The sequence below is a fragment of the Microtus oregoni genome, unplaced genomic scaffold (assembly GCF_018167655.1).
Source record: "Microtus oregoni isolate MIOR12 unplaced genomic scaffold, Mior012 000018F_ref0000195, whole genome shotgun sequence".
Taxonomy (NCBI): domain Eukaryota; kingdom Metazoa; phylum Chordata; class Mammalia; order Rodentia; family Cricetidae; genus Microtus; species Microtus oregoni.
In genome coordinates this window covers 32,246,814-32,259,593 of record NW_024543077.1, presented here as the reverse complement: position 1 = coordinate 32,259,593, position 12,780 = coordinate 32,246,814, and the positions used below count along the sequence as shown (strand labels likewise).

Sequence of the window (12,780 nt, the reverse complement as noted above, 5' to 3'; positions counted from 1 at the left end):
CCTAGAGGTCTGAGTCAAAAAGTGTAATCACGCTCTGGGCCACTGACAAAAATCCATTCTTTGCTTACGCGAAGCAGCGCAGCCTCTCAGCTAACATTATCCCCGCTGGTAATAAGCAACAAAGAAACACTTAGGATTTGGCTCGTGTCTTTTTGATAGACAAGAGCAATAGCTGAAATCAAGCACAGCTTTCATGGTAGCAAAAGACGTTAAGCTATCAAAATAAGTTCGTGTGCCCTATAGCGGAGTGAGGCTGATTTAAAACGTACTAACAGATAAGCCATGAAAACAAACTTCTCAAATTACCCATGCAACTTTTCTACCAGGTTCACAAACCTTAGCTTTTCTTCAATTCGGTCAACTCTTCCTATTTTTTCCTTCTCTAATTGCTTAGCCCTTGATACAATTTTCTCTCAAATATTTGCTTTACTAACAAACAGCATGCCAACTCTCCAAAAGACTGACATTTTGCATTTTAAACCTGAAGTGTAAACTCAGATTTACTAATGCAAGTGGCAGCAAGAGTTTCACAAAGATGAATAAGCTTTCACTACCGTTTATATTCTTACACAAACTTTAATTCATCAAATGTCACATATATCTTTCACGAAATGGGGATTTATTTCATTTATGAAGCAGTCAAATGAATCAGCTTCCCCTCGACTGTAACAAAATACTGCTCGGTGACTTGTGACAGACAGGGTTTTAACCTCTGACAGCGAGATTCATTGTGGAGCAGGAACCAATCATAGATCCTGACGACACTTGTCTCATCTAAGCCGGAATATAAAAAGCCACTTGGAATACAGTATCCAGGACTCACTGGCGTGGCAGGTTGTCTCTCACACCGGACAGGCACTAAGATCTTGCTTGGCATTACTCAAAAGCAGAAGGAAGAAATCAGAGCAAGGGGAGAAAAAAAAAAAAAAAAAAGACCGCGCTGCTTTTAAAATGGTGCAAAAACTGCAGATGTATGTATATATTTGCCTCTTCATGTTGATTGCTGCTGGCCCAGTGGATCTCAATGAGGGCAGCGAGCGGGAGGAGAGTGTGGAGCGAGAGGGGCTGTGCAATGCGTGCGTCTGGAGACAAAACACGAGGGACTCCAGAATAGAAGCCATCAAAATCCAGATCCTCAGTAAACTCCGCCTGGAAACGGCTCCTAACATCAGCAAAGATGCTATTAGGCAACTTCTGCCCCGTGCTCCTCCGCTCCGGGAGCTGATTGATCAGTATGATGTGCAGAGGGACGACAGCAGCGATGGGGCTTTGGAAGACGACGATTACCACGCTACCACGGAGACCATCATTACTATGCCTACAGCGTGTAAGTAGCTCTGAGAGAGAGAGAGAGAGAGAGAGAGAGAGAGAGAGAGAGAGTAGACCAATGGTTCCGCTGACGGCTGCCCTAGTGTTTATGAGAAGCAGATCTATTTTCAGGCTTTTAGCTTGTATGTAAGTAGGAGAGAAAAGAGATTTTCTCCCCACCCTTCAAGATTTCCTGAGAAACATACTGACAAGGAAATCTGCCTTGCTTGTTTCCTTCCGGTGCCAAATATCTCAAAGTTAATGTGCTGGCCCCGCTTTAATAGTGTGTGATTTTATGTGGAAAATGTGGAGTGTGTTTATGTGCTCAGCGCCTAACACTCATGAGGCAAGGACTGCGAGCTACTGTAAGCAATGTTAAAACTCACATGGAATTTACAATTGCATCTGTTTGGCTAAAACATACCTTAGTTTTCTTCCCCCGATAACACCACAGAAAGAAATTTGCTGGGTGTTTCTTTGAATCCTGTTCCACACGTCTGGGACTTGAAACTACAAATTAGAATATTTAATGGTGAGAGCTTTTCCAACGAAATGTTAAGGAAGGCAAGCATCCAATGCATTAGTGAGAGAAACGATGAAGCAGACGGGGCGAAATCATACTCAGGACCGAGTATCAGAAACCGCTCAGGAAAGGAGCGTTGTAATCGGGAGGTTATGCTATAAAAGCCTGCTTGTGCTGCCCTGGGCTGAGAGTGTCCGGGCTGTGTACTTCCACAGAGCAGTGGCTATAGCCTTCTAAAACGTTTTATTCTTTAGGAGGGGAAGGACTATTACCTATAAGAACAGCACTGCTTCTGGGAGCTAGCCCATTTCAGGCAGTCCCCCTTCTCCCTTCTCTCAAAATGAAGACAGGTGGCTTGAGGGAGCTGGAGGACACGCCAGAGTGCCGTGCCATGTGTCTGAGATCTGGCTTTAACACCGCGCTTTAAGCACTTCCAAGCAGACACGACCTGCTCTCAAACCAGCCTTTCACTAAGTACTTAGGTTATGCTATAACAAACAATCTTCATTTATGACTCTTGGGTCCAACCGTTCAGCAGAAGGCCTCCCTTGTTTGCACGCCCAGAAGAGAAGGGATTGCGAAGGCTGAACTTTCGCTTGCAGTGAAAGTCTGGCTCCAGGGCCACTGCCTTCTGGCTTTGGAGATAGCGTGAGCATGACTTCTGAGTTTTCGTGTCGTTCCTTTGAAAGGCTATTCCAGAGCCCGAGTGTCGCAGATGTACGATATTGTCTGTCATTTCTGAGGCTCAGTTAAATTGCTCCCTGTGTCTCGTTCCCCAGGTAATTGAGGCCTGGGGGAAGGGTTCCTTCCCCCAGAGTGACTGGTACAGCTGTTCAGTGAGCATAACTGCTCAGATTCCCAAAGAATTCTAAGTGGATGTTCCTCCACGCTGTCTCTTGTTCTCTGAATCATCATCTACTTACCGTTCATTCTTCCACAAAATATCCCTCAGCCCCTAGTTCTATAGAAGGGAATATATTCGTGATAATATAAGCTATCTAAGAAAAATCTGAAGAGCTAGAACAATTATTTTCCCTGACAGTTCTTAGGAGTCATGAATGAAGTTCCACCTCGTGTTTTATTTTGGAAGGCCACATCTGTACACATTATCCCAACATCTATTGTTAAGGAGTGATTTTTTTTATTTATGTTTTCATGGGACCTAATGTCAACCATTCTTTTCTTGTTCATTTGTAGCTGATTTTCTAATGCAAGTGGATGGAAAACCCAAATGTTGCTTTTTTAAATTTAGCTCTAAAATCCAGTACAACAAAGTAGTGAAAGCCCAGCTGTGGATCCATCTGAGACCCGTGAAGACCCCCACGACAGTGTTTGTGCAGATCCTGAGACTCATCAAACCCATGAAAGACGGTACGAGGTACACTGGAATCCGATCTCTGAAACTCGACATGAGCCCAGGCGCTGGTATTTGGCAGAGTATTGATGTGAAGACAGTGTTGCAAAACTGGCTCAAACAGCCTGAATCCAACTTAGGCATTGAACTCAAAGCTTTGGATGAGAATGGGCAAGATCTGGCTGTAACCTTCCCAGGACCAGGGGAAGACGGGCTGGTGAGTGATAACTGAAAGCAATGCTCTTAACAACACGCTGTACTTGTAGTCCTTATATGAAAGATAATAGGGGAAAGATAACTGTGATTTTCTCTGTGCATAAGGCAGCCAAAATCATCTTACACCAACTAGGTCTGTGCCCAAGAGAGTAGGTGCCAGTCACATGTCCTGTGAAGCTCTCCATGAAGACTGAAAAACAGTTGCATCACAGTTCATAATTTCACGCATTCCTTATTGGGAATGGGATGTAATGCCCTTTTCATTGTGGGCTACATACCATATGCATAAACTTATGACATCACAACATAACTCTGCAGAATCTAGAATTAAATTAAAACTTTTTCCCTTTTCCATTTTTTTTTTTTGCTTCTCAATCCATTGAAAAATGCTGGCTTTTTATATAAGGTAAAAAATATTAAAATTCTAATTACAATACCTTTATAAGTATAGACATACTTAATTAAATATATATATATATATTTAATATTTTTCGAGACAGGGTTTCTCCGTAGCTTTTGGTTCCTGTCCTGGAACTAGCTCTTGTAGACCAGGCTGGCCTCGAACTCACAGAGATCCGCCTGCCTCTGCCTCCCGAGTGCTGGGATTAAAGGCGTGCGCCACCACCGCCCGGCTTAATTAAATATATTCTGCTCATCATCCCCTAATAAATATGTTCAGTGGCTGCCAGTAACACTGATTTCCAACCCAGACAGCCTCTGCCTCCTAGTTTATTTCCAAACTACTTCAGCATCCTTGTACAGTAATTTACACAGGGACTGCCGACTAACTAAGTAGCAAGTTGGTGATATGAGAATACTTCATACACTATGAAAATGAATAAAAGCATTTCAATACCCACTTTTTTTTTTTCAAGATAGGGTTTCTCCGTAGCTTTTTGGTTCCTGTCCTGGAACTAGCTCCTGTAGACCAGGCTGGCCTCGAACTCACAGAGATCCATCTGCCTTTGCCTCCCAAGTGCTGGGATTAAAGGTGTGCGCCACCACCACCCGGCTCAATACCCACTTAAACCCAAGTCATTTTTAGGTCTTACTGGGGCTTTTATTTACTTCTGCGTTCAAAACCTCGATGTGAACGTATTTTGATTTTCATCCACTGTCAGAATTTACATCAGAATGCTATACTTCGAAGCAATAGACATCTTTTTAATCCTTTGATTGAGCTTGGGGATGTGTGGTCCAGAAACTAGGTCTGTTGGGAGCAAAGCACATTGTTTGAAGTACTGCAGTTTCCTAGAGGACCTATTTTCTTTGTATGTGCTTCTGAAATGCTCCATTCCCCAAATGACACCCTCTTTGACAGCACGCAGGCCTAGTTTCGTGATACAAGAGGAAATTGCTATCAGCTGTTTAAGAATGTTCTCTTTCAAAGATAGTATTTTAATTATCAAGGTTTCTAATGGGTTAGGCCTTCATTATTTAAAAGGTGGCTAACATGCTATTCCTTAGAGTTCTCCCTCTCAAGGGAAATGGTCTCAAATGCAGTAGAAAATCGAGGCTGTCATAGAGTAAGCAAAGTCTTCTCCCCTTCCTCCTCTGCCGCCTTCTGCTGTGGTCCTGGGATTGAACCCAGGACCTTGCACATGAGAGGTGAACCCTCTTTCCACCAAGCCACATTCATACCCAGAGGTAGCTATTTTGTTCTGACTTTAATAGACCCATTTCTTTGAGCAAAAACCTAGGAAGAGAGACTAGATGGGTACGTGTCCCTCCAAGAGTCCTCAGACACGAGCAGCTGATAGTAATCCACAGTGCCGGGGGCGGCGTTCATCCCTCCCGCCTTTCTCTTGCCTTATGCACACATTTCAAAGCCTCTCTTACGCTATTATCTGCTCTTGTGTCTGATAATAATACCAAAAGAAGCAAAGGTTTAACAGGCGTAGCGTGAACTGACCACAGGGAAGTGTTTGTTGGCTGTTGTTCTATGACGCTCCTTCATACGACGGCTTCTAAGGCAGGAAGGATACCCGGCTCTGTTAACACGATTGCTCTTTTCCTTTTCACACAGAATCCCTTCTTAGAGGTCAAAGTAACGGACACGCCCAAAAGGTCCCGACGAGACTTCGGTCTTGATTGTGACGAACACTCCACCGAGTCCCGCTGCTGCCGCTACCCGCTCACGGTGGATTTTGAAGCCTTCGGATGGGACTGGATCATTGCGCCCAAGAGATATAAAGCCAATTACTGCTCCGGAGAGTGTGAATTTGTGTTTTTACAAAAATATCCCCATACTCACCTTGTGCACCAAGCAAACCCCCGGGGCTCAGCGGGCCCTTGCTGCACACCCACAAAAATGTCTCCTATTAATATGCTATATTTTAATGGCAAAGAACAAATCATATACGGGAAAATTCCAGCCATGGTCGTAGATCGCTGCGGGTGCTCGTGAGCTTCGCGGTATGTCCAGGGCTTCCTAAGCCATGGAAGGTCTTCCCCCTCAATTTTGAAACTGTGAAATTATGTACCACAGGCTCTAGGCCTTGAGTATGCGATAGTAACTTAAGCACAAGCTACAGCGGAGGAACTAGAAGAGAGAATGTTTGCAATGGTAGCCATTTAACCATCCCAATAAACCATATAATAGGACATTTTATGATTTCCAGAGGTTCTGAGCTAGGAGGAGATCAAATTGCATTTTTGTTCACGTATATAGATCTCACAACTACAATCGAGGCAGGCAAGAACACAGCGCTTCTTGTGGTCTGCCGAATTAAAGGGGTATGCTTTAAAGGCAAAGTCTTATTTCTAACAGTTTCAATTAATATTCACGGAAAAATCGTTATGTAGCCGTTGGGAAGCGCAGGGTTGTTATTCATGTACACTGTTTATTTGTATCGTACCCTTGGTATGCTAAGATTCCACAGAACTGGAATGGCGGCCTCTCCATACGCTCCCATTCCTATTCTAATTGGACATGGTATTACTAACCCATGAAGTGGCGCTAAAGCCATGGGCAGAATGGCTCCTACAGGTTCCTCAAACAGAGCACACTCTGTAAGATACGGCTCTCCCATATCAAGCGCATTGCCACGCAGCTCTGAGTGGGGATACATTTTCTTTAAAGAAGATTTTTTTTTCTTTTTTTAGAGGTCAACTTTCAATTCTCTAGCACAGTGGGAGAAACTTTGTCTTAAAAGGGCAGCCTTAGTGTTCATTTCTAGCAAGCATTCAAACTCCCGGTCTGCCTTCGTCACATCGAAGTTTTGCGGTAAAATCATGGAAATGACTGATTCTATCAATATTGTATAAAAGACTCTGAAACAATTGCATTTATATAATATGTATACAACATTGTTTTGTAAATAAGCGTCTCCTTTTTTTATTTACTTTGGTATATTTTTACACTAATGAAATTTCAAATTATTAAGGGACAAAGACATGTCACATATCACAGAAAAGTGATGGCTTCTATTTCAAAGAGAATTAGCAGATTCAATAGTGGTCTCAAAAGTCCGTATGCTAAGGTTAGATGGTTATATTACAATCATTTTATATTTTTTTACAATATCAACATTCACTTATGGATTCATGGTGGCTATTTCACCTATGAATGTGAAATTTCAGTGGATTCCTGTCATTGTATTCAAATCTCAATGCTCCACTATTTTAAATATGATAAGCATTATTTAATATACCAAAATGATTCACTCCAATAGCTAAAGAAAAACAAAAATGGTATCTCAATAAGAACAGCTACTCTTATTTTATAGTTTGACAATGAAGATATTTCTGCATTTATTTACTTCAATTTTGTAAATTGGAATTTCGTTGATCAAATGTACTTAAAGCTAAATGAAATTATTCATAAAATGTGTAGAGACTATAAAGTGTATTAAAGTGTTTTCACGTCTTTGAAAGGCATCACGGTTTTGTGTTGTAATGATTAATTGTGGGTTTTTGAATTTTTTACCTTATTATTGAGGTTTAATGACTTAACACAAAAGTTTGATTTAGGAACTTAAGACATATTTCATTTTATACATACAAAAGCAGAATAGTATCTTCTGTTTTATTTCTCTCTATCTTGACCTAAAATCTATTTATTTTGTAAATTCAATCTCAAATGCATTGTAGTTGGCAGTGGTATATAGTCCTAGAGTTACAAGTTCTCCTGAAATGGTGGGTACCTGGGAAACCACAGTTCTTCCCTAACAAGTAATGCTGTTGGCACATTTTCCTGAGCATTGGAGGCACTGATTTTCAAATTTAATAGCAAAGTGACTTCAAATTCCCTAGAGATTGCTATGTACCTCGGTCCAGGAGAACGTCTGAAGCAACCCCCTTCCTCTGAGTTATCAGTCTAGGGATTTGCCCATAGTGCACTGACTTAGTTTAATGGTGAGGTGCCTAAAATTCTATTATGCTATCATTTCTGAGTGAACACATCATAATGAACACAAATATAACTTCAATATTTTCTACTTGCATATTATTGCATAAGAAATAGAAATCTAACCCCCAACACATTATATTTTCACGTCCACTCGTCCTAACAGCAATTGTTAAAATAACCAAAGACGTGCTTTTCAAACATAAGACATGATTGCTGCCAATCTGATAAGTAGGAAATCAAGCTTGAAGTGATGACAGACGACCTGGGGCTTGCCTGGAATGGGATATAATGCTGAAGACCCATTTTCACGGCTATTGAGTTCTAGGACACACACTGCAAAATATAAAAGAAAGTGCCACCAATCTTGTTCATCTTTGAGCGGGGTGTCAAGCGGCCAAAATGGTACTGAATTTAGTTTCCTTGTGTCTAGGAGTCTTGCAGAGTCTCTGGAGCAAGGGCCTTCTAGTGGATGGCTTGTATCACATTGATCTTTGGTGCCACTTAAACCTCTCATTAAATAGAACATTGAAATATGATTTTGCTGTCCGTTACATATCAAAATACATCAATGAGCATCCCATCCTCTGGGAAGTGCAGGGTGTATCTGATTGGAGTACTTCTACCTCCGGGGCTGCCCGGTTTATTCGACAGACATAAAATGCATGCGTAGCCATGACAGGCAAAGGTTTAACAGTTCACACCAGCCTTTCCGCTACACCAAGTGTTCTTGCTGCAAAAATGCACAAACTTGCAACAGAGCAGGCACACACTTCTTGCCTTTCTGCTCCCAGCTGTGCATTGCTGCAATAAGGACAGCTTTAGCAGTATAATCTCGTTTGTAATGGGGTGAGTTCTTAATTGAGCACACATCATGTCTGTATTTTCCTTAAGGACTGATCTCAGTACATTTCATTAAATCTAAGTACGCAGGACAAGCATAATGGCACTCGTTAGAAATAATGCATATCATGTCGACTCAAATTTGTATGCTAAAGGCCAGGCGGTGGTGGCGCACACCTTTAATCCCAGCACTTGGGAGGCAGAGGCAGGCGGATCTCTGTGAGTTCGAGACCAGCCTGGTCTACAAGAGCTAGTTCCAGGACAGGCTCCAAAACCACAGAGAAACCCTGTCTAGAAAAAAAAATTGTATGCTAAAGAGATTTGTTGGAAGTTCTACTATGAAAAGCAATACCTGATTTTATTAAATTTTTAAGTAACTATAAACCAATTTTTTAAAAAGTTACCTTTCAAATTTGCTCCTTTGTTTTTCTACTGGATTAAGGTTATTCTGTCAAAGCTTTCACTACAAGTATTATGTTGTGTTTTTCCTAATGTCTTGTGGAAGGCCTTTATTCACAAGACAATTTGATTATGTGGTTTTGGTCACAGAGCCATCACAGCCTTTCCCAGAGCTGCTCCCACAGACACTAACTCTGGCTAAGTAGCTGAATGTTTCTTGGCTATGGTCCCAGGGAACTCTGGATTTAGGCATTACCTCCAACCAGCCAAAGCAATGTATCAACACAGGAAAATGTGACCGCATGATGTCGTCGGACCCTGAAAACACTGTCACTGAATCGGGAAGGCAGGACTCAAACGGAAATCACTAGTTTTCTCAGTATGCTAAACAGGTTTGGGGAGGAAAAATCGGCATTGTTAGTGGAAACATTTGGAAGGTTACTGAGGCAACTGTCTGGCTTCACGCCCCAAGAATATCTTCTTGAGAAGCTACATACTTCTGCAGTATCTCAAGTCTTGGAGTGAGGCGTGCGACTCCCTGCTCCTTACGTGAAGGGTGATAGGGGGAAATCCCGGCCTATCTGGGCCTTGATCCTGGCCAAGTGTCATAGCCTACACAAGATGACAGAGAAGGGTAACAGCCAACCTCCTGCCTGCAGCTTTGTATGAGCACTAGTGAAACTGTTTCCAAGTCTAGAACGTACCAGAAGCTGTGACCAGGCGTGAAGAAGGCCATAGAGTCCCAGGGTCAAAATTCAAGATAAGCTGAGCAGGGCAGCTAGTTATAGTGCCACTCACTCATAGGCTGGGGCGTGTCTCTATCATCAAAGCAAACTGCACTTAGTGGGAAATTAGTGGAGCAACAGCTAGGCCATGGAAGAGCCAGCAAAGCTGCCTCCGCTACAGAGATGTGTGCACCCGACAGCCAGCCCTTCCCAGCTTGAACAGACATTTGACCAAAAAGTCCCCATTCTGTCCAAACAAAACAAGACAGGATCACTTCCAGGAGGGTCTGTGACAGAGGCTGGAATGTGACCATATGTACTGACACTGCCTTGTCTGGTCTAATACCTCATTAGTGTGCCCGGGACCTCATGTATCTTGTTCAACCGGACAGAAATAAACTCCCCGTAGGGGCTTGGGCAAGACATAGTAAGGTGTGCTTGCAGGAAAAACACATGTTATCTCTGCTTTCAAAATGAAGAGCTTCAAGTTCAAGATTCCTGATCAAAAGGTGACAGTGACCAAGTCAGGAGTTATATACACGGTAGGAGAAAGGCAAACACAGCTACAGTGGTACAATTTTGCAAACATTAACTCAGATGTAGAAAAAGATGAAAATGTTGTTTCAAAACTGATTCTAGTTTTGAACCTCAAGCTTTCTTATGCTGTATTAGCAATTTTGCTTTATGAACATAGCACCATGGGAAATACTTGAATGATGCGTATCTTCCAAGTTCCTAGAAACCAGCTGTCTCTTCTCCAATACCCCAATTTAAAAAAGAGGTATAGCATGTCTGTCCTCTCTTAAATTGAGATCAGCCTATGTTTGTGTTGGGCATAAAAAAAAACCCTACTGATATCAGAAGCATCTTTCTCTTCAACAAATTCTCAGTCATGATCAGCTCATAGGATCTTCACATGAAAAGATATCAGTGAGCCACTTTCTGATCCTATTTATTTATTTATTTATCACTTTATATTTGGTAACTAAGCCTAAGCCTAAAGTTAAAAGCTAAGCACATGATTGATTTTCTTTTCTTAGTGATTTTGATTGGACAAGCACTCATTGGAAAAATAATCGAATAATTGACGTTAATTGTCACTAACAATAAGAGTGAAAATGATATTTTGTTAACAGATGCATTAAATTTAATGTTAGTATCTAGTGCTATTTCTAAAGATGAGATTAAAAACTCGATGCACTGTCTGTAGAAATGACCAGAACAGACAGGTGCTTCCAATTTTGAATGCTAAGTTAAGCAAGATTTTGCCTGGGGTTAATTCTAGTGTCTTTATGTAATTGAACTGAACCTTAATTTAGGATGTTAAGAACTAAAAGCCTAATTCAAGAATATATTTTGTAGTTAATGGTGTGAATTGATTTGGGATTTTCCTATGTATGTTGTGAAAATGTTTTATTACCATTGGTTAATAAAGAAGTTGCTTTGGCCTGTGGCAGGGCAGAATATATCCAGGCTGGAAAATATATATAGAGAGAGTAGGTAGAGTCATGAAGATGATGTCATGTGGCTGCCAAAGGAGAATGACAAAGCTGGAACCTTTCTGGTAAGCAACAGCCTCATGGTGATACACAGATTCATAGAAATGGGCTAATTTCAGATGCAAGAGCTAGTTAATAAGAAGGCTGAGTTAATAGGCCAAACAGTGTTGTAATTAATATAATCTCTATGTAATTATTCTGGTCTGGGTGTCCGGGAGACAAAAAGTAGCCTCCAATTACAAATGGCACCAACGCGGGGCAAAACATTCCACATAAAGCCTAAGAAAGCCTGAAGGAAAAAAAAAGGACTTCTAGACCCACAAGCTATAATATATCCACTTATCAATGAATATGTCCAGTAGGAAGGTAAGAGAATGCCTGCCTCCTCACGCTGTCTTCTTCCTCTTCCCAAACAATTTCCCTTCTATTTCCATGCTTTAAAAAAGAACTCTGGGTCCTTCTTATGACAGAAAATTTACAATATTTTTCTTTCTGAATCTGGCTTTTTAACTTAATGTGTTTTTCTCGTTCATTTTCCTGCAACAGACCTAATTTTAATTTTCTTTATGAGTGAATAAAGATCCATTTATACATCTGCACACATTCTTCATCTATTCATCTGTTGGTAAACACCCCATCTAATTCCCATAGCTTGGCTCTTGTATATATAAATAAATATGTAATAAACATGGATGTATCTCTGTACTGTGTAGGCTATATATACCCATAGTAGGATAGTCATGTCATGTGGTTGCTTAGATTTTGGAGGATAAATTATTTGCAGCCCTTCTAGCAATGTATAAGAGTCTGCTTGTCCCCGTCTTCTCATTAGCATTTGTCATTGACTTTGTGTCTTTGTTTTCTTTTGAAGTATTAGGGACTAGTTATGTAATTACATACAGTTTTATATAGGCCAATAAAATATGTTACCACTGAATTATATCTCCACTTTTTTAACTTAAAAATTTCCCATTATTATTGTATTATGATCACAGAGATTGACCTGTATGTCCTCTATTTTTTTTGCCATAATTGAAAGGCCTTTCCAACTATATTAATAACTAAATTGCACCTTATGTTTTAATACTTCTATGGTTTTGTTATTTGCTATTAAAATCTTCAGTTCACCTCAATTCTCTTCTGTAGTGTGAATAGGAATGAATTTATTTTTCTTTAGATGACCTTGTAGGAGTCATCCTTACTGTCTGCTCTCTGCTGACTTCAAATGTGGAATTGGACTCAGTGGAGACTTGCTTAACAATCACATAGATTCAGTGATTCAAAAGGTGAGTTTTACAGACCTTAGCCAGGGAAAGAATGGGAATACTCTTGAGATGGAAGGAGAGTCAGTAGAGATGAATAAGTGAGCAATGGGATATTTGATGTCACTGGGCTCCTGGCTAATCAGAAGTAACAGGTGTGCCCCTGTCCTTATGAATTTATTCCATCAAAATCTTCAGGGAGTCCCTATTGTATTTTAATTCTCTCTGGAGATGTTGGACCATAATGGTCAATTCTTTCAGGAGAGGGGACCCCACCACAACTGAATTTTTATTTACCCATGA

The 12,780-nt window shown here is 40.9% G+C and overlaps 1 protein-coding gene across 1 annotated transcript; it reads left to right on the top strand.

Moving 5' to 3' along the window:
* Window positions 1–951: 951 nt before the first annotated feature.
* Window positions 952–6,319, top strand: LOC121459028 (growth/differentiation factor 8). Its single transcript, XM_041668514.1, has 3 exons — window positions 952–1,327; window positions 3,029–3,402; window positions 5,428–6,319. Exons 1-3 carry the CDS (start codon window positions 952–954, stop codon window positions 5,806–5,808), a joined length of 1,131 nt encoding a protein of 376 aa, XP_041524448.1. The 3' UTR covers window positions 5,809–6,319.
* Window positions 6,320–12,780: the final 6,461 nt, after the last annotated feature.

Bases quoted from the DNA above. Each gene is read 5' to 3' on its own strand.
- LOC121459028 (XM_041668514.1), top strand. From the start codon at position 952: ATGGTGCAAAAACTGCAGATGTATGTATATATTTGCCTCTTCATGTTG. The intron at 1,328-3,028 runs GTAAGTAGCTCT...GTTCATTTGTAG, and splicing joins CATTACTATGCCTACAGCGT to CTGATTTTCTAATGCAAGTG. The intron at 3,403-5,427 runs GTGAGTGATAAC...CTTTTCACACAG, and splicing joins GACCAGGGGAAGACGGGCTG to AATCCCTTCTTAGAGGTCAA.